At 39.6% G+C, this 23,307-nt stretch overlaps 1 protein-coding gene across 1 annotated transcript in view; it reads right to left on the bottom strand.

Annotated features, from left to right (window-relative positions):
• Positions 1-23,307, bottom strand: part of PEAK1 (pseudopodium enriched atypical kinase 1) — a 152,532-nt gene that overhangs the window by 41,244 nt on the left and 87,981 nt on the right. Inside the window, exon 3 of the mRNA XM_037502056.2 lies at positions 6,997-7,190. Coding sequence (XP_037357953.1) covers positions 6,997-7,190 — 194 coding nt within the window. The remainder of the gene's footprint in view (positions 1-6,996; positions 7,191-23,307) is intronic.

Here is a 23,307-nt window from a genome sequence, read left to right on the forward strand (position 1 = left end):
ATTAAAGTGCTATGTATCATAGTTTGTTCGGTGGCCTCATATTACAATCACCCAGAGCAAAGCCATCACTCTCTAAGGGGCCACCTACTTGAAGACTTGTCAAGTTTCATACAGACTAGGTGACTTTTACGCCCAAATCTCCCCAATAACCAATTCTTTTAAAGTGGTGCTCTCCAACAGAACTGTCTGTGATGTTCTCCATCTGCATGTCCAATACAGCACTACGAGTCACACATGCTATTGAGTACTTACAATGTTGCTAGTGAGACTAAGGAATTGAATTTTATTGGTATTTTTAAAATCTTAAATTTAAACAGCCAGATGTGGCAAGCACCTGCTGTATTAGATGGTGCAGTTCTAAAATCTACTAAATTATCTAGTTATAAACAAAGTAAAGTTTATTTAAGTTAAGAACAAGAAAAAAGGCATCTGAATTAAGCCTGGAGTTGATCTCTAAGGTGAACAGAAGATTATATAGTTCAAAGAAGTCTATAGCTCTCCTTGGGAATGGCGGCCTCACAGTGCTCTCTGTTATGCCCTGTTAGGGTGCGATGGTCTGTCCCCAGGATAGAGGGTTCCCGGAAATTCTGAAGTAGGGTAGTCAGGCCTATTCCAGTTGAGTTGGTTTTTTTTTTTTTAACTTTTTAGTTTTCAGAACTAAGAAATATGGGAACTACAAAATAAATCCAAGCCATGCCCCTTTGTTTTGCTATAAATAGCAGATGTGGGGGGAGCGGACCTGTCCTAGTCACTGCCTCTGCTCTGGTTCCCGCAGGGTCCTTATCCTGTTTCACACCCTCAGTCATTAGTTGTGCAGCAGCCCACATTTTTGGGTTTTCATTTATATTTTGCTCTTCTACATAATTGACATTTCTTTTTTTTTTTTTAAGATTTTATTATTTATTTATTTATTTATTTATTTATTTATTTATTTATACATGCACTGGGTACAGTCAGAAGCGCGGGAGGGTGAGAGAATTACCAGAGCCAGAGCGGGGAGCAGAGCAGGCAGAAGGACTGAAGTACACTGCTGAGGGGAGCAGCGGGCGGCAGGAGAGGTCTGCACGCCACGTGGGACCCTCCTCTGGTGGCCGGGGAGCAGCCGGGGATCGAACCGGCGCTGCAGAGGTGCGGGCAGCTTCGCAACCCAGTGCTCAACCGCTGCGCCACCGGGGAGGCCCTGCATAATTGACATTTCTAATAAACATTTTAACTTCTTTCCACTTCATTCTACATTTTCTGGCTAGCACAATAAACACAAAGGAGAAAGTAACAGACTTTTTTGGGGGATAAATATAGGAACTTCACATTTATTAAGCACTTATATGTACAAGTACTTCTTTTGCCCTCAGCTCTAAAAGCGGATGTTATTATTCCCTCATTTCAGATGAGGAAACTGAAGCTCAGGGATGTCAAATAGCTGACCCACTATTACACATGCTGTACGCGACACAGTTGCTTTTTAAAAAATTTTTATTTATTTATGCATACAAGAACTAGGGTATAGGCTAGAGGTGTGGGGGTGGTGGTGACAGGATTCACCAGAGACAGAGCGGGGAACAGAACAGGTGGACTGACTGAAATACACTGATGAGGGGAGCAGCGGGCGAGACAGGAGAGGTCTGCTGTGCCATATGGGTTGCTCCCTGGCCAGGATTCGAATTCGTGCTGCATTGGCTATGGACAGCTTCATAGGTTGCTTCATAGGTTGCACCACCAGGGAGGCCCCGATACAGTTGTTACATGAACCTAAATTTGTCTGAGGCTCCGAACCTGTTGTTTCCTAGTCCTACTTTACAATCTAATTTTCAGAAATAAACTCCACAGTAGAAATGAGGGTCACCCTAAACTTTCCTCCCTGGTTTCTTCCATTGGTCTATTCATCTGGAGAACTATAGGCACCCATCTCAGTGGGTGAGGCCTTACCATGAGACTCCCTCTAGAATGTTGCTTTCTCTCTCCTTTTTTAATTTTTTCAACTACTTGTACTGTGGTATAATTAACACAAAATTAAAGTCAGTAAAAAACATCAGAATACAATTTGATGAGTTTCTGCAATGTCTACGGGTGATTAACACAACCAAAATAATGATATAAAATATTTCTGTCACTCCTTGTGCCTACCTGCAATCACTCATCCTCCTTTATCCCTCTCCTTGGCCACTGTCAATCACTGATCTAGTTCTTATGGCAACAGTTTCGCCTTTCTAGAGTTTGATATATATATCATACAGTAGTTCCTTTGCTTTCTTCATTTAGTTTTTGAGATTCAGGCAAGTTATTCATTTTGTTTCTAAATAGCATTCGTAAGCATGTTTATACCAGAATTAGTCATCCATATACCAGATGATAGCCATATAGGCTTTTTTGTATTTGGGCTGTTAAGAATAAGCTATGTCCATTTAAGCACAAGTCTCTTTGTAGACATTTGTTTTCATTCCTCTTGTGTAAATGCCCTAAAGTACCAGTGGTCTTATGGTAACATCAGAAACTGACACATGCTTCTGAGTAGCTGTGCTGGCTTGGACACCCTTTACAATGTATTATAATTCTAGCTGGTCCACATCCTTGCCAACATTTGGTATTGTAGGTTGTAATTTTTCTTTTTTTACAGATCTGGTGGGTGTCTTTGTATCTCATTGGGTTTTAATTTGTATTTCCCGATGATTAATGAAGCTGAATATCTTTTCATGTGCTATTTGGTTATTCATATATTTTCCTGTATCTGAAGTTTGTCAAATCTTTAGTCTGTATTTTAAAACCAGAGTTCTTTTGAGCTGAGATTTATATAATCTAGATAACAAGGCCGTTATCAGATATTTTGCCGATGTTTTTTGTCACCTTAGCTTGCTCTTATTTCTTAACAGTACTTTAAAGAACTTAAAGAACAGGGGTTTTTATAAGGGGTTTTTCAATAAATCATTGGCTTCTCTTCTATATTTTATAATTTTCTGGGTAAAATTTTGTAAACTTCTTTCTACATTTCTAAAGGTCACTAAAATTTCCTATGTTTTTTTGAAAAAAGTTTTTGTGGTTCATTTTTGTCTAGTTATGTCCACACCTTTATTTGCTGTAAAGATTATTATTATTTGACTGCATTTGTACCTTTATCAAAAGCTAAGTGACCATCTACGTACAGTTCTAGATGTGGGCTCTATTCTGTTTAATAAGTCTGTATGTCTATAACATACTTTTATTTTTTAAAGATTATTTATTTATACAAGCACTGGGTACAGTCAGAAGCATGGGAGGGTGAGAGAATTCACCAGAGCCAGAATGGGGAACAGAACAGGCAGAAGGACCAAAGTACACTGCTGAGGGGAGCAGCGGGCGTGGCAGGAGAGGTCTGTGCGCCATGCGGGACACTCGCCCATGGCCGGGGATCGAACCAGCGCTGCCGAGGCTGCCAGCAGCTTCGCAGCCCAGCGCTCAACTGCTGCACCACCAGAGGAGGCCCTTTAACATACACATACTTTCTTGATTATGAAGCTTTGAGGAGTCATAAGGATAGTCCTCAAACAGGTTTTTACTTTCAAAATTATTTTGATTATTATACATTCTTTTTAAAAGATTTGATTGTGGTAACCTTGGCTTACATTGTTGTTGGTATTTTGTTCAAAATACCAGTGCCCATTTGTTCAAAAGCTAGGCTTGGAATTTTGGTTAAGATAGTCTTAAATCCTTTTTTTTTTTTTTTTTTTAATATTTAGAAAATCCTTATCTGTCTTTTTTTTTTTTTTAGAATAATTTTTTAAAAAGATTTATTTTTATATTTATTTATACAAGCACTGGGTACAGTCAGAAGCACGGGAGGGTGAGAGAATTCACCAGAGCCAGAGCAGGGAACAGAACAGGCAGACTGACGAAACACACTGCTGAGGGGAGCAGCGGGCGGCAGGGAAGGTCTGCACGCCATGTGGGACCCTCGCCATCGGCCGGGGGTTGAACCAGCGCTGCAGAGGCTGCAGGCAGCTTCGCAACCCAGCGCTCAACCGCTGCGCCACCGGGGAGGCCCAAGATAGCCTTAAGTCTTAAGAATAGTCTGTGCGAGGATTTACTTTTTCATAATATTGAGTCTTTTGGTCCATTAAAACAGTATCTTTTTCCTTTATTTTTCTATTTGTTACTTATTATTTTACTCACATAGGAAAACCTTTCTCTATGCAGCCAAGTATGAGCACTTAAGGAAAACTAAGAAACATTTTATGAGAATCACATACTTTTGAAAGTAAATGGAAATAAAGCTATCTTTCTGATGAGGTTTTTCTAACCTAGCATTTCTGTGTGTTAAGTAATCATAATATTTAAAAAAAACTTAAATTTTGTGTTTCAAAGTATATGATTTATATTAAAAAAGGGAGACTCTTCAGTCCTTCAGCATTTTACAATTATTATAGTCTAGTGGTTAAGACCAACCAGTTTCTATCTTGTTTTAATTCTTTTTGGCTCTGTTGACATTGTGCAAGGTTCACTGACTTGAATTTCCTTATCTGAGATATGGATAATTCAGATTACATCTTCTAAAGTGGTTGTGAGGATTTAATGAGTTAACATAAATAAAGCATTAGGAATATTCATGGAAGTAGTGCTCTATGTTTTCTAATAATCCATGTACTGAGAAGATACAAGACAAAATAATTAAGTTAGATGTTGGCTAACAGCTATTTTTAAAGAAGACCTGCCACAGGATACCATATCATCAGTAAAAGTCAGTATATATCCTATTGTGGGGTCGGCAACAGCACACTGATAAACAGGAGTCATGGAGCAAGCTGCACATGCAGGATGCTGCTGAACAAGCAAGATGCTGGCCTTTTCATTGACAGAATAATCACACAGCATCAGTTATGTGGGGTAAGAGGACAAGGAGAAAAAGATGGGTGAAACTAAAGAATGTGTTTTTGTCATCTAGGCCATCGGGGGGATATGAATCTGCTGATCAGATAATTTTTATACGCTTGACGACCAAGCATTGTAATCGAAACCATACCCCAGACCCCCAGTCATAAAGGCATTTTATTGATCAGCTTCTGGGGTCTCTTGTCATACACTGGTCATTGGCCCCCTGGGCGTTCCCGGTCATGTATTGTGATGCATAGCCTTCCCAAGGTAATCAAGCTTTCTGCTCTGGGTTGACTTGAAAGGCACCTTGTAAGGTTTGGCTCTTATGACTGACTGACCGGGCAGTTCTGACCTTGTATAGGAATACAGAACTTCAGGTAACAAGCAATGGTGGCCGAACAGGCCGCTTAAGTCTAGCAGACCCATGTCCTATCAAGGATATTATGAAAGAAATCTTGGTACAATAAGAATATCTGAAATAAAATTCCTGATTTGTTACATATAGCAAATAAACAATATATTTTTCTTCTTCTAATACACCTCATAAAGTATAAAAGACTAGGAAAAGCTCAATAAGCTGCTTGACTACAAAATCTATTCCAAATGGAAAATGGCAGTCAAATTAGTCAAACTGCTTGGGCAAAATGCAGTGTGTTCTCCTGTACCCACAAATCATAAAAGGCTTCTAGAATTTAGAATGGAACTTTTCCTTTTAAAATGTATTTTAAATTGCCTATGGGTTCTTATGATTGAGTTTCCCAAAGGGACCTAACAGAGCTTATCTCTTAGTGTTACCTCAACCTTAACAGTTGTTTTAAAGCCCCTTTTAAAGGGCTTTTTATTTCCAAGTATACTAGCTGATTTTAGGATGATTTTTTCCTCAATGACTTGATGGTGAAAAAAGAAAGAAGATGAGAAACTAGGTACAAGAATGTTTTGATGTTATACACCACTGGTTCCCAAACAGGTATGAGGGCTGGTCAGTGGCCTGGAAGAATCTGGCTAGAGATCTGCCTGGGGCAGTGTAGTCTGTGCCGCTTCATTTCTCTCCTGACTTCATGGGAATAGCAGTGAGAACAGCACTGAGAAATTCTTATCCAGGCTTTGCTTTTCAGAGGGAGGGAAACTGTGACACTAAAGGAGAGAGTGACAGATGAGAAGTCACAGGGCACTGAAGAAAAAAATCGTGAAGATGATTAGAAAATCGAGAAACCTCTGAAGGTTACTTAGAGGTGATTTAGCCTAACCCTCTCCACAGCACAGGATTCTCCTCTACATCTCTGTGAGATGGGCCCGCAGCCTCTGCCTAATCACTCCAACAACTGGGGTCTTACTTCCTTGAGGCCCCTGATCCAAGCCAGAAATCTGGGATATACAGTAAATTCTTATATGGGTGAAACCTAATTAATCATTAAGTCTCAGGTATTTTACCACTGAAATCTCTCTAAAATCTATCCACTGTTTCCCTGTCCACTATCTTAGTTGAGGCCTCTCTCATCCCCTCATGTGGTCCTGCAACCAGATTTCTTGCTACCAAATACTTTGCCTCTAACCCATCCTCACACAGAAACCTAGACTGCATGTTCTAAAACAAAATGAATCACATTACTCCTCTGCTTAAAACCCTTTGATGGTTCACTATCAAAACCAGAAAAATGTCTGAAGTTTTAGCCTGAAGAGCATCCTCTTATCTAACCAGCTCACATTTCAGCAGCATGAAATAGATATGGTGTCCTCATTCACCAAGTTGTTTTACTGTTCCATGCTGTTGTTCAGGAATTATCTCTAGGAAGGCATTGTTCTCCCATGTATTTTATATATATATATATATATATATATATATATATATATACACACACACACACACACACACACTCACACACGTGTATATATATATACACACACACACACACACATATATGTCCCTCAAGGGCAGGAACCATGTCAGACCTTCAGCACGTGGCAGAGGATTCATGACAGCTGGTATTTACTACATGCTTAATAAACACTAGCACTTTTTCTGATGTATGTTAAAATTATTTACTCCGTTTAACTTTTGCTCCGTGAAACAATAAAAATCATCTTTTCAGGGAAAAGACAGCTAGAGCGTCAAAAGGCCAAGTTTAAATACTACCATATGACATTTGCACTTACCTAAATTGCTATATGTTGCACTGCAGGAATTCAGGTCTGTGGGATCTGAAATGTCTTCTTTTTCCTCTTCCCTTTCCAGTTCAGGTAGGGACACTGGTGGTGTGATTGAAGTGCAGCCCCCAGCATCTTGTTTTGTGACAACAGTTCTTGGATCCCGAGGAGAAAAATCCTCTGTCAATTCATTGGTCACGTGACTGAAACAAATTAGACCACTGTCATTCAAAGATTTTATTAAATTTAGATTTATGGAAGGAAAAAGAAAAATATCAGATGGTTTCACTTATAAGACATCAGTGTAAAAAAAATAACAACAGCACAAAACACAACAACGCAAAAACAGGCAATTGTAAACCAGAGACATCCTGCAGGGGAGGAGGCGGGAGAGGGATCAGAGGGAGGGAGGGAGGAGCACAGGGGACTGAGGTGATGGTGCACCGGTGCCTTGGGGAAGGAAACTCTATGGGGACCACACCTGAGGGGGTGGGGGGAAGCAAACATTGCTCGAAAATGAACAATGATGTAAAAAATTAAAAGAATATATATATAAAAAATAAGTTTAGATTTATGAAAGGCACATACTCACCATTAATGTAAATAACCTGCCCTACAGTCACAGCAATGGTTCATGAGTCCCAATATGTTTGTCTGAATAAAGGGGGTCCTTCATGCCAACTAATATTTCTATTTAAACTTGATTCAAATATATTGATAATCCAGTTTGGCAGAGGAGGTATGGTAAGGCTCGACAGAAAAGTTGTAAGGAGGGAGACTTTTCAGGTAGGAGTGGCAACGTGGTGACAGAAGGAGCTAATTGGTTAAAGACAAACATATTCAAGTATTTGATGATGTATTTAGCATATTTACTACACTATGGTATTATATTACTACAGTAAATACCAAATACTCTATAGTATTTTCCTTAAAAGATACATGGGATTAACTACTCACAGTCAAGTATTTCTAAAGGATCAGGAGTAAAGTTAAGATTAGACTATTTAAATAAGGAAATTAAGCAATTGTCTTAGTAGCTAAACTGAGGCAGGAAGGAATTGTTGCTGGGAGGAGGGAAGCATCAACCTTTGCTGTATGCACGCAGCTGGGAAGGCAAATGGGAGAGAATGTCCTGCATTCTAGTTAATCTTACCAAAATGAAAGTGAAGCTTCTTGTGGGCCACATATTAGAATATGATCACCCACAATGCTTTGTTTCACTGTGATATTTCTTCCCTTCATCCCCACACCCTACTTTTCCCGAACTGTCAATTCTGTTGCTATAAAATACAAGTAGATGGGATGGTCATTAAATGTTGGTAGAGAAAACTGGCCTAGTGAGAAAATCTTACTGGGCTGGTCAATGAAATAAACTGAAAATCAGTTCTCTTCAATAGTTTTCTGCATCTGCGGGAAGAGTTCCTAGACTGTCACACATTCACTAGCTCTTCTCCCCCCTACCCCACCTTTTTTATGGGCAAAGAGACAGGAGGAAAGCAAATATCTTAAATACTATTACTGTTATTTCTAGATATTCAGTAGGCAGTGAGTCAGGGTGACATTTACTAGTTCCTTTAAGAGAGGCACTTTGATCATGTGTCATGAGACATGTATCACCTGTGGATTTGAGGAAGAGGATCTGAAGGAGAGTCTTCTTATTAATCTTTCATTATGGAAATTATGTATGTGCCTGAACAAAAAAAAAATAAGCCTTGAAGTCTGCTGGATATACAACTTCAAAAATAATCTTTCAAAGCTGGCAGAGCCAGGGGTCTCTCTATACTTAGGAATGAGCAATGAGCTGGAGGTTCTGTTAGGGGACGCAGCTCTTGGGGATAGTGGCAAGGGGAGTTTATAGAAAAGAGGCCTAATGTAGTAAAGCATGCTGCTGCTTCTTAACTGGCTGCCTTAGGTCATCAACCCAAAAGAGAAACACCAAACAAAGCGGGTTTTTCATCACAAGGAGCCTCATCAAGTCAAGGTAGCAAGGGACTCGACTTTCATGCATTCACAGAGACAAAGTCAAATGCTGCTTTAGCAATTAATGGCAAGTTTGTACATCACTGAGTAGGTATCAACATACTCAGACAAGGGAAAATGATCTTTGCTGGGCAAAAGTTATAGACTCCACTTCTAATTTTAAAGCAATAAATATAAAGCGATTTAAAATAGCAGTTCCCCTCTAGAAGAAAAAAGTTAAACCTCTTTTTATTCTAGAGTCAACTTGAGTGGTTTCCTAAATAGCTGTTTTTAGGCTCCTAATACATACATTCTTATTTCTTTCTCTTTCTTCCTCCAATTTCCTCCTTTTTTTGGGGGGGGCATAGAACTGGGGTGTAGGCCAGAGGTTCAGGAGGTGAGAGGATTCACAAGAGACAGAGTGGGGAGCAGAACAGGCAGATTGACCGGAGTACACTGCTGAGGGGAGCAGCAGGCAAGACAGGGGAGCTCTGCTGCGGCCATGTGGGTAGCTCCCTGGGCAGGATCAAACTCAGCCCGCTGAGTGATAGCACCAAGACTTAACCCCCAGGCCACCAGGGAGGACCCTCCAATTCGCTCATTACTACTAAAAGAACTTTTCCAGCTTCTTTAAAAGGAGTGAGAAGGTTGATTCACAAGCCATGACTACCATTACTTGTCTGTTTTCCTCCCAGGGAACAGGTTATTACAATGAGTCTCAGTCATGAAGATCACAGAAAGAGTTGCTGCTAATAACCCGTGAGTTCCCACACAGCTCTGTGCTCTTAGGGGCTTCTCAAAACAAATTATTTATATCTAAAAAAGTAAGAAATACTACATACTCACCCACTGGACTCACTCATACAATTCCCCATTAAAGGAAATTCTACAGGGTCTTGTTTAGTCTGTTAATCACATTCTGAAAGCCCTGATGAGCCATAGATCCCATTGAGTTCTGGAGCATTACAAGTTAGGCAAGAAAGAAGAGGCTCGAATTCTGCACCTGAGTATCACCCACTGCACCTTGACCTTTACCTTAGGGGCTGGGTCTGGGAAATATGCCAACTTACCTTGGGGAGCTAAGCAAAGTGAAAACTAGTTTTATTAACTCTTTGAGAACCAGGCAGCAAACCTGTATTACACATAAAGATTGGTTTTTGTGAGCACATTTAAAATTTTAATGATCAATTAAAGTAATTGTCATTTATAAAGAACTATGAAGAGTTGATAAAAATAAAACCACATGGGTTTACAAATGGTTGCTAAGACGTGTAATCTGCACTTACCATGACAACAGTGTCTACAAAAAAGAATTTTAAAAAGGTATTAATGATATCCCATATCTTGATCCTTGAGGGAAAAATAGCTCTCCTAGAAAAGGAGAGGTTTTAAGAGTTCAAATGTAGATGTGGTAACATGCTTTGACTAAAAAATGAAAAAGAATTGAGAAGAGTAACAGAAGGTTGATTTAGTCACTAGACATAAACCACACAAACAAGATGTCTAGGGAGAAAATTAACTTTATGAGGGAATATAATTTTTTGGTTTTTAAGTTCTTTATTGAAATAACATTGTACTGTACTATAACATTATATATTGCAGGTGTCAGTGTCTGTATATACTACATTAAGTTACCACCAAAATCTAGGGAGGAGGAACAGGAACTCAGAGATTCAGCAACCGATCCAAGGCCCCTGGGCCAGGTTCTGAGAGAATATAATTTTTAATCACTGATAACCCTCCCAAACTGTAAAATGACACTTTCCAAATACAGGCTTTCTCTCCTAACAAAGTGGCTTACCATCAACATTTATTTCCCTGGGAAATATTTACGCAATGGAGGAAACATCAAAATGGAGGTCAGAGACCCCAAGCTCTATTATGCTAGTGCCTCGATCTTTTATACAACTAGACGACAGTCTCAGGAAGGAGATGATAGAGAAAATGAAATTTTCTTCATTTCATCCATGTGACAGAGGTAAAAATTGTTTAAACCAAAATTACAAAAAATTGGTTAGAATTTCTAATACACTACATCTTTGTACAAATGGTGAACTAGCAACTAGATTTTTTCAGTAAAATCTGACACTCATTCTGTAAAACAAAACTATAAACTGATAAGTGGCCAACTAAGAGACAGTTATGGTGTTTCGATTTTTGCTATTTAAATTCACGCAGTGTACAATGTCTGCAATAACCAGGGGGCTGACATCTAGGTCCTCAACGGTCTGAGCCCCATCTTTTCCTGAATTAACACTTGCTGTGCTTTCATAATGGAAGACAATACACACTAGACTGTACCTCAAAATTTTAACCAACTTTTCAATAACGACCAGTTTCTAATTGGAATTTGGGATACCTGATCTGACACTTAAAAATTCTGCCACAAAGATAGCTGGTTTTCTGAATGTGGAGAATGAATTTAGGTGTTCAAAGAAAACAGTGACATTGTTACAGATTTGTCTGTTATACAGAATAAGGTTCTATCTCATCATCTGCACCACTCATAAGTAATTCAAAGCCGCGGAAGCACTCTCCTATGGGAAGCTCGCTTGGCTTACCCAGGTGGTAGGATTAATCATTGCACCAGCAAATGAAATAATCCTTTTTCTTCTTGGCAAATTTGTTCAGGACGGATTTTTGTAAGAATTTTGTTAAATGTCTGAAAGTATTTTTTAAAAAGGTAAATCAAATTTCCCATTAGAATAAAGACCTTTATGTATCCAAGTATTTCCACAATTTCAGTACAACCGTTTTCAAATTCAACTAACTTCATTCAGCTTCAGAAGGGACAGTAAATGAAATCAGCCTTCTATGGAGATTATCTGCCTCTTGGGGCAAATGGTATTCTAAATTTCTTTTTTTTTTTTAGAACTGGGGCACAGGCCAGAGGTGCTGGGGGGTGAGCGGATTCACCAGAGACAGAGTGGGGAACAGAACAGGCAGACTGACTGAAATACACTGCTGAGGGGAGCAGTGGGCAAGTCAGGAGAGGTCTGCTGCGCCAGGGTCACCTCCCTATTCGGTGCTGGAACTCGTGCTACAGAGGCTGGGGACAGCTACACAATGCTGTGCTTAACCCCCTTACACCAACAGGGAGGCCCCGATATTCTGAATTTCTATTTGCAAACTTTCTTCAGCAGCCACATCTGTCCCTAGTTGCCCTAAAAATTCAGATCAAAGCACATCAGAAACAGCAAGTCATGGTTGTAACTGGTTTCCAGAACTGCTTATTTCTGGGGTTGCTGGGGATAATGGACCTTTTCAGAAATGGGATAAGCACATATATGTGAGGAGGAGTGTTCAAATCCCACAGCCTTTATCTTGGGGAAGGGGACAAACTCCATTTCTTTCTGTCTTTCTACCTATAGAACCCCCCCTATCCCCCCACACCAATCAATGTGACATTTCTTAATCCTGTCTTAGTTTCCAGGTCATCAACTGGGTTCTGCTACACTTTCCAATTACTGGCAATCTCGAGTAGGAAAGCGTCCTGTCCACTGATCACTATCTTAGAGTCTCAAATTTTCCAGTAAGCCTTCTGTAGTCTTTAACTGAAAATTTCAAACTTCCTATCCTGAACTGAGATTAACCTTTAACTGAGATCTGATGAGCTCCTGCTAATATGTCTTATACAGCCCAGTCAAACAAAGGTCACTCTCACTGGAGTGAATAAAGTGGCTAGGTCTTGGATGGAGAAGACTGGCAGTCATGTGCAAGGTCTGGAATGGACACTGTGCAGTTTCACTTTTTTTTTTTTTTTTAAATAGATGCAACTAGTGAATGAAGCATCTTCAAGGCAGTAGGCTACAAGACAGCAAAGTAGATAAAAACATGGCCTCTGTAAGTCCCTAATAACTTCAAAGTACTGAGAAAAATTAGTTTTATAAGCCAGAAAAGCATCTGTGCAAATTAACAGAAAAGATAAATTAACGTTTGAAAAGAACAATAAAATAAGGCTGCCCTTGTAGTAACAAAGGTGTAGAATGAGTGCCTCAGCTTCATTGTGGCTTACTTCTAAAGAATGGGGTGATATATTCATGTATATTTCCCAATAAGGCAAGATATTAGAAGACAATACCCACAGCCATCTCCAACAGGGCTAATCTAAGGAGCATACAGCGCACGCTTTTTGGGGTTCTGGACTTTTTCCATATTCCTAGGAGCACTGGGGAAGCAAGTCCCACCTTCTCCCACTTTCTTCTTATCTCCCACCACAGCCTGTTTGTCCTTTTGGTGAGAGGAAGGAGATGCTGGGAAATGGTTACGTACACGGAGAGCGCCATAACTGCTGCTTGCTGAGGGAGGGAGGGAGGGAACAGAAACTGAAACTGTTCAGGCCTATTCCTACCTGATACTGGACAGGCTGCGCATTTTCTCACTCAATTCATCAAAACACCTTGAAAGGTAGATGCAATTGTTTTCATTTTATAGATGGAGAAACTGAGATTGAAAGACATAAAATGAAGTAAAGATCGCTTAAGGCAAAGATTCAACAGTAAATGCTTTATTATGAAGATGAAGATTGAAAGTGCTTTGGAAAAAGTACAGCTATTCTTGAAATGCAAGGTATTGATGATTGCAGATGTGCTCTACTTTTGAAAAATTCTAAACAAAGTCATTATTTACACTGAAAGAGGATTTCTTAAGTAGGAGTCACTCTAATACAGAAAGACTGTATTATTGAGCACTAGGCACTGTACTTAAATATCTCCTAATGATAATACTGAGTAAGGCTTGCTATTTCCGTAACAATAGTAGCCAAAACTTACACAGTACTTATTATGTACCCGTTCTAAGCCATGTTTCTCAAAAGTGGCACTACTGAGAAAACTGGATAGATACATATCAAAGAACGAAGTTGGCTCACTCTCTAACTCCATACAAAAAATAAACTCAAATTGGATTAAAGACTTAGATATAGAACCCACGAAGATAAAATAAAGAGAAGAAAACACTGGTTATATATTTTATAACATCAATGACAGCAATGTTTTTGGAGATTTGATCCCTATGGCAAGGGTAATAAAAGAAAAATCAAATAATGGGGGTTAACTCAAATTAAAAGGGAAAAATAAGATAAAAAAGGACATTCTACTGAATGATAGAAAATATTCACACATTATACAACCAACAAGGGATACTATCCAAGATATATAAAAAAATGTTCAATTTAACAACAACAAAACACAATAAATCAGCAGATTATTTGAACAGTTCTCTAAGGAGGACGGCTATCCAGAAGGTCAACAGATACAGGGGGAAAAAGTTCAGAATCACTTTGATAAGACAGATGCCAACTCAAAACCACAATGAGTTATCACCTCACACCTGTGAGGATGGCATTTATTAAAAAGACCCCCAAGAAGGGCCTCCCCGGTGGCGCAGCAGCGGTTGAGCGCTGGGTTGTGAAGCTGCCTGCAGCCTCTGCAGCACTGGTTCGATCCCCGGCCGCCGGGCGAGGGTCCCACATGGCGCACAGACCTCTCCTGCAGTGCCCACTGCTCCCCTCAGCAGTGTACTTTGGTCCTTCTGCCTGTGCTGTTCCTGTTCTGGCTCTGGTGAATTCTCTCACCCTCCCGCGCCTCTGACTGTACCCAGTGTTTATCTAAATAAATAAATCTTTAAAAAAAAAAAAAAGACCCCCAAGAAGACATGCTAGAGAGGACATGGATAAAGAGGAATCCTGATGCATTGTTGGTGGGAAGTGGCAGTGGGCAGCCACTCTGCAAAGTGATCTGGACCTACCTTCCAAACAGAAAATGGAAATACCACGTGGCCCATCAATCCTGCTTTTGGGCATCAACCTTAAGAACATGAAACCATCAACTCACAATATTATATGTTCCATAATGTTTACTGCAGCATTACTGATAATAGCTAGGAGCTGGAAGCAACTAAAATATCCACTGGTAGCAGGCTGGATAAAAAATTTTGGTATACGGATGGTCTCACTCATAGCGGGAATTTAGAAAACCTAAATAAAGGACCAGGAAAAAACCTAATTATAATAAAGTAAAAATCAAAATCAACAAGCAACTATAAACACACTGGCCGGGGGTGGGGGGAGAAAGAGGGGGCAGCATCAAAACAAGGGGGGGTGGGAATTGTATGGGGACTATAACCAAGATGAAAATGCATACATTGTGCAAAAAGGAAAAATGATGTAAACAATGCATAAAATAATAAATAAAAAAAAGAAATGTGGTATATCTACACAATGGTATACTATTTAGCCATAAGATGAAATACTACCATTTATAGCAAATTGGAGATTCAAGGGAATTCTGTGTAGTAAAGTAAGTCAGAAAGGCAAAGGCAAATATTGGATGCTTTCACATGTGAGTAAAATAAGGGAGCACAGTAGATGAATGGACAAAGCAAAATAATTATAAATGACTGGATACTGAAATCACTCCCTCCTCCCCTAGTTGTGACAGTCTGTAGACATTCTCAGATATGCCCCAGGAGGGGCAAATCCCACCCCCTTTCCAAACCTGTTCAAGCCTCATAACAACCTACAACTCAGGTTATGATTCTGTTTTACAAATGAAGAAACCACAGCCACACTTGCGTCAGGTAACAGCTAGTAACTGGTAGAGCTGAAGAGTCAAACCCACCAGTTTAGCTCTAGAGTCTGTGCCGTAAATAGCTACATTATTCTGCCTTGCAGTTTACAGGTGAGAAGAAGCACGTAAGTCACTTGTCCATGGAGACAGAACTAAGAAGTGTTCGAAGAATTCAGTTCTGAGAAACTTCAATGTTTATGTTCTATGCCAGCTGTCATCAGACTTTACCGTTCCTAATGATTACATCAGGTGTCTGTTAAAGGTGGGGATTGTGGTTCCCACGTCCAACAACCCATCTAACAGCTCTGGGAGGCCCATAAACTATATTTATACGAATATCCCAGGTCATCTCATGCAGTTGGTCCTAGGGCTATGCGCTGAGAAACTCCTTTTCACTACTTCCTTCTCCCCAGAGTGATCAAGGCAATAAGTATAAAAGTGAATAGGAAAATTTTAAATTAAGGAACATTATGACTCAGAAGTGATATAGCTGAAGAGGAGAAATAATTTAAATAATTACAGATGAGATTCATACTGTGTTACTAAAACAAGGGAGGGGTGTTTGGCGACTAACTGTTACCTTCTGAGGTATATTCTTACAAACTCACACAATGTCATTAGGTGTTGGTGTAGTATAACATGATTTTGATTAGAAGCCTTGGCTGGCTGAAGACCAGCCAAAAAAGGGGGGAAAAGGTAAGAAAAGGCATCTTGTGACATCAGTGATAAGTCTTCCAGCCTGCAAAATGATCTCAGTTTTTGTGTCAATAGAGGACAGAGGTGAGGAAAATGGGAGGTCCCTGTGACTGAAAAAGCAAACCAAAAACACACTCCAAGAAGAGGAACCACAACACCCGTCAGAGGCTCATCTGAAACTATCTTTCAAGTTTTGCTGCTCCTCTGTTCCAGATCATCCAGAGTCTTGGAACCTGTCTAGGTCAGGCCCAGACTACCTACAGGTCTTCAAAGCCCTTCATAATAATGATGCAATTTGCTTTCATCCGTATTCCAAAGTGAGACACAACTCTTCAACTCAAGACACTGACATCATGACACATGTACTCCATCCTTGCTAGACCTACTTCCTCTTTTTGGAGTTGCCTCCCTTTTTCTTTCCCTCTTTTCCAAACTCGGACAATCTTCAAAGACTATTCAAGTTCCAGAAGTTTCACATTACCTACAACGGCTTCCTGTCCACTTATAGGCACACATGTTATGAACTGAATGTCTGTGTCTCCCCCCTACCCCCTTCACACACACTCATGTGAATTCATATGTTGAAACCCCAAATCCCTGTGTGTCTATATCTGGGGATGGGCCTCTATGGAAATAATTAAGGGAGGTCATATGGGTAGGACCCTGATCAGATAGGATTAGTATTCTAATAAGAAGAGATGCAGGAAAGTCTGGTGCCTCTTTCCCTCTTTATACACATTCACTAAGGAAAGGCCATATGAAAACAGAGCAAGAAGGGGGCCATCTGCAAGCTAGGAAGTCAGAACTACCAGAATCAGGCGGAAGCTTGATCTTGAACTTCAGGCCTCTAGAACTGAGGAAATAAATGTCCATCATTTAAGCCACCCATCTATGGTATTTTGTTATAGCAGCCTGAGCTAATAGAGTAGGAACTGTGATTATAGAAAGCATTCAGTAAAAGGACACAGTTAATCAAATCAGGTGGGATGTGGGCAGCAAGGTTCTAGAGAATGTCACTAGGATCTGTACCCACACTCCTCCCAGCAGGGATTGGGAGGAGGTTTTTAAGTGGAGCATCCAATGGCAGGTGGGGAACTCCCTAGTCATCCCCCACCCCACCTCCCCCTGAGGAAGAGGACATCTTCCCCATGCAGGGTGGAGCTTTGTCTATGAGCCAGCAGCACAGAAAGAGCTATGGCTGATTCCTGAGGCTACTTCACTCATGATAGTGAGGAGTTGGGTAGGGAGCAGCGGGTGTGCCCTGCTTTCATCACACTGTTCTTTTCAGGCAAGCTTTTCTCCCTGCTATTAACAAATCACCAACATAGAGGCACCATTTAAGGATAAACTGCTTGTCCTGGAATTAAACCTTTAAACATCACCTGATGACTCTAATCAATACTCTACTGCACTTATGTTAAATAATCACTGGCTGAAACTGGCCTAGGGGTCTGAAAACAGGCCTAGAAACTAGAAATTCAAATTTAATTTCAGCTCTGCCACCAATGCTACTCTGTTCATGTCTCCCATTATTTGCCTATAAAATAGGTATAGTGACATTTACAGGAGTATGAATTAATTAGGAAATTCACATAAAGTGCTTTTAAGAGAGTGAACAACTATGCCAGTGCCGAGTACTTTAAGGTGGAAGGAAAGGTCAACGAGCTAGCACACATCACTGTGGCTCTCACTGGCTCCAGTGCTCCTTCTCTTCTGAAGCTGACTAAAAGGCACAGCAGACACCAGCAGACTCAACACTCATCACCAAAAGTACAACAAAGTCCACTTAGGAGTCAACACTGCCACTTGCAGAGTGGCCGTGGGGAAGTCAGTGGTCCTCTCTGCGGCTCAATTTCCCACAAAGTAGGAAGGATGCACTGCAAGAGCTATTGGGACAGCTGCCATGACGTGAGTGAAAGTGCAGTAAGAATTACATAATAATCAAGATGAAAATGCATACATTGTGCAAAAATGAAAAATGGTGTAAAAATATATAAAATAAAATAAAATTCAAAAAATTAAAATTAAAATTAAAAAAAATTACATAATAGGATGCTGGTCTATAACCAGATTAATAAAGGGAACAAGGAAACAAAACTGACCCAATGTATGGGGAGTGATCAGTTTGAGTGTTCATTTTGTAATATATTGATGATGAGACTCTAGCGAGCCAGTTTATTTCCATGGGATTATATCACCCCCCCTAAGGGAAAGGACCATAAAGCTGTCTGAAGACGACCCTGTCCTCCACATATACACATACCCATTCCACATCATTCTTGGGCAGGATGAAGGGAGATACTTATCCGTTCTCTCTAGAGCAGGATTTAAACATTCAACAGTAAGGACTTTATGAACTCACCTAACCTTCAGGAAAATAAGTGAGCAAATTCAGATGAGATCTTTATAAGTGCTGATAGCCCAGAAGTTTCTTTAGCACAAAAGAAGAACATGTAATCAAGAGATTAAGCAGCTTGTCTCCTTTTGTTTTCTCTTTAGGAGAAACAGGATTTTGGCCCTCAGGTCAGTTTGGTGCTCAGCATGAAAAGATGACTTTGCAAAGATTCTTTCAGCAAAGAGAGCAGAGATAATGCAAATTAAGATATAACTGAAGAATGAGCATTAAAACAATTTAAACTTCTAACTGAATTTTCCAGAGAGAAAAACATTACATCTTACCATAGAAATAGTATTTGGACTTTGCTTTTCCATATTATATATGCACAGGCATATAGATAGATAGATAGATAGATAGATAGATAGATAGATAGATAGATAGATAGATAGATAGATAGACACCCAGATGCTGGTTTCTTTAATAAGTAGCAAATCTGTCTAACAGTGTTTGGGTAAAAGCTATAGGCCACGAACAAGCCTGACAATCATAGACAAATCAGTATAGTTTAGTCTTGGAGGCATCAATAAACTTTTTCAGTAAAGGATCTGTTAGTGAATGTTTTAGGCTTTGCAAGCCACACTATGTCTGTTTCAACTACTCAACTCTGCCATCATAAGTGCAAAAGCAGACACAGATAACAAGTTACAAATTAGAAAAATCAAAATCAACAACCAACTATAAACCAGAGACACACTATGGGGGGGGGGGGAAGGGGAGAGGAAGGACTAGGGTCCAAATAAGGGGGGGTGCAATTGTATGGGGAATATAACCAAAATGATAATGCATACATTGGGCAAAAATGAAAAATGATGTAAGAATTATATAAAATAAAATATTAATTAAAAAATTAGTGTGGCTGTTTTCCAATGAAATTTCATTTACAATAACAGGTGACCGGTTGCATTTGGCCCGCAGGCATGGACTGCCAACTCCTAGTCTATACTATGGAACCTCAGAGTGGACTAGAGGGCTCCTAGAACTGACTCTCGATTACTGAGGAATCCAGCTTAGTTCCAAAGATTCTGAGAAAATCAAAAAGGTCTTTGGAAGGGGTAACATAGGTTTATACAGATGAACAGCATTTCTAAGGGAGCAAAAGTTTGCCAAATCAAATTTGCCTGTTCAAATTAGAAGATGGATGAGGTCTGGACAAAGTCCCAGGTGTGTAAGGCATAGTCAGACTCCTGAGATGGTTTCAAGGGTCCAGGAGAAGCTGGACTTGCATGGTTTCCAGGCCTGCTCCCTGGGGACCTTTGATAAACAGGAACATGATGCCTCTGGTTGGCAGAGCTAGAAAGGTTAGCCAAAAGTCAAGAGGCCATTCAGGAGATAAAATAATATCCTTAATTTTGGCTGGGTGCATTAGTTATTGTGGGTGAATTACAGTTAATTTTCTTAAGGCACTAGATTAGGTTTTTCTAATTGATTAGACAAAAAAATTTTGAACTAAAATTTTAAGACATTGTGACTGGCAATCGACAATGCCTTCTAATTATGAAATATATAAGATTTTTATCAACAATCAAGAGTTTACCATCAGTAACAGTATACTTCAGGAAGGACACTGAATCTAGAGGGAAGAAGACAGAATAGTAAAAAACCGATAAACATGCAGATAAATCTAAAATAAAAAAGGATGACAGAGAGTGACTAGGGGAGTTCCTCAAGACTGGGCGGACAGTGAAGAATTTCTGGAGGAGTTGACATTTAAATTGAGAACTGAATGACAAGGAGTCAGCCTTGCAAAGATCTGAAGGAAGCATTCCACCAAAAAAGGAAATAGCTGGTGCAAAAAAAGCCTAAGAAAGGGCTATGTTTGGCATAACTTAAGAACGGAAAGGAAGTTCATATTGTGATCAACTCATGAGCAAAGGGGTGAGTAGGAGAGAGGTTAAATAGAGATTGTGTTATTTAGGAACGTTCTTCACTGCGCTGAAAAAAAAAATACAGTATTATTCTCAATGCTATAGACACCAAAGAGTTTTAGAGATGGTAGGTGGGCTAGTGTTCCTTAAAATGATAAGTGGAGAAATTCCCACCCGATCACAGATCAGACTAACCTAATTTACTAGAATCATAGACATGGCATCTGTGGATACATTCCTGGATCAAAATTTGACTGTTATCACTGTGACCAGTATTTCTATCTTCCAGTCCATTTTCAATACGACTGCAAGAAGACATTTTACAACACACACACACACACACACACACACACAGTTTTCTCTACAAAATTTACGAGATAAAGGCCAAACATTTCAATGTGTCATGCAAGGAGCTTCACAATTTGTGTTAGCAGTTCTCAAATTTCTTGTTTTCAAAATTCCTTTACAATCTTAAAAACTTGAGAACTGCAAGGACTCCTGTATATGTGGATTGTATCTACTGACACTAATTACATTAGACATTAAAATTGAAAAAATCCAAAAGCAGTTATTAATTCATATAAAATAATAAACCATTTGCATATTAACCTTTCAAATCTCTTTAATATCTGGCTTAATAGCAGAAAGCTGGATTCTCATATGTGCTTCTGCATTCAGTCTGCTGTGACATGTTGCTTTGGGTAAAGTATACGAAAAAAATCTGGTCTCATCCAGATATGTAGGTGGGGAAGACAAGAATCTTTTAATCATCTTTTATATAATCATGGACATTCTTCTTTGTGATACTAATTCACAACTTGATAAGTGGGAGTTTTTTAAAGGTTACTTGCAAAATTGAATCTGAAATCATATCAATAAACTTTTTATACTTTCAGTTACATTAAAATCCACTGGTCTAACTTGCAGTTTCAATGATGTTTTTCTCATGCATAATTTTGTAATATGCACTGGGTCACCTGAAAATTACTGGTTCACTGAGTTGTACAGATCTTCCAAATGTTGACACTTTTCATTATATAATGTTAGACTTTTTTGGGTGGGGTTGGGGACGGGGCTAATAGTACTACCAAAAGAATCAGAAAAAAATGCTTAAGTATTAGGAAGCTGTCAGGGTCACAGTGGCAGACAGAACTTTTCAAAAATTCCTATTATTTTCTTAAAAGTTTGAATGTTATTATTGACAACAGATACTGTCAATTGCTTTCCTTGAAGTAATAGGCTATGTTCATTAAGAAAATATCTGCCAGGGCCTCCCCTGGTGGCACAGGCGGTTGAGCGCCGTGCTAATGAAGCTGTCCTCAGCCTCTACAACACCGGTTCTATCCCAGCCGGCTGGGGAGGGTCCCATGTGGCGCTGCAGACCTCTCCTGTTGCGCCCGCTGCTCCCCTCAGCAGTGTATTTCATCAGTCTGCCTGTTCTGTTCCCTGATCTGTCTCTGGTGAATCCTCTCACCCTCCCACGGACCTGACCTGTACCCAGGTTCTTGTATAAACAAATAAATAAATCTTAAAAAAAAAAAAGAAAATATCTGCCAAACACTCAAGTCTGAATAACCAGGGGCTGGCTACTTGTTCTTTCAAGATAAAAAGGGGGACTAGTTCAGCTTTGTAATTCACACTTTGAAACTATTTACAAATGTTTTTCCTTGAAATAGCCTCAAAACTTTGGTATGTAGCAGAGTACTCTGTACTGCCCATTTTATCATAAAGAATTTTTAAAATGACAAGTCTGCAAGGGTTGAGATTTAAGAAAATTTAAGAAGATTTAAGAAAATTTACTTAAAAAGAATATCAAGGACCTTCTTAAGTGAAACTTAATTTTTAAAAATCACTAGTACAATGTGGTGCCATGGCTTCGATGTATGCCAAGGTGCAAGCAGTTTTACTCATTATAGCTTTTGTACCATCAGTACAATTGTGCACACATCGCAGGAAACAAATAACGTCTTGGTATTATGAAAATGGTGACCTTCACATGGTTACCATTTGGCCTCGCATGGACATCTGAATAGCCACTAGTCTGTCTACTCATTATCTGTTGTGGGCCACCAGTCCTGCTTCCGCTTATCATCACCATCTCTGTGGCTTTGCATATCTTCTCCCTTGTGCCTACAATGTATTTCCCAGCCCACTGGAAAGTTCCTATTTGTCTTTTAACATCTGGTTTGTATTGAATGTTGGAGAAGTCTCTTTTAAACTGATTTAATCACTCTAGGGTGTTTCTGTACTACTTTGTACATACGTTGTTTGAGCATTTATCACCATGAGGGAAGAGGAGCAGCTAACATTTTAAAGCACCGGATATACACCAGATCTTGTCCTAAGTCTCCATATCCTCAAATTAATTCTGTATACATTAGAGCCACTGTACACTGAAGGACCAGCCCGCCACAGCTGAAGGTCAAACCCAAGTACTTCATTTCAGCAGGTATAACAACATTTCCCCCTATTTGTCTCCATGGCATATACATGGCACAGCTTAGATCTTCAACTTATGTTCCCTGAAGAGTCTAATAAATGAAATTAATAATAATCTAATCCTATAATAAAAGGTTCTACAAAGTCCTTCATTTTTCGGAGACTAGAGTTTGGCCTTCAGTTCAGTATTTTTCATTCCCTGTATACCTTCAGAACTGGAATCTTCACTTACTATTATGTTCATTTCTTCCAGCAGTGAGTCCCCAGTCATGGGATGGCAATTTAATGATTATACTGCCATCCAGCCAGAAACACAAATGTTGACATTTGACAGTAATACTTTTCTCCTCAAAGTTGCTTCAAGTAAATACCAATGGTGTAACCAAGTAAATGA

This window comes from Talpa occidentalis, unplaced genomic scaffold (assembly GCF_014898055.3).
Source record: "Talpa occidentalis isolate TD23 unplaced genomic scaffold, MPIMG_talOcc4v2.1 talOcc4.11, whole genome shotgun sequence".
Taxonomy (NCBI): Eukaryota; Metazoa; Chordata; class Mammalia; order Eulipotyphla; family Talpidae; genus Talpa; species Talpa occidentalis.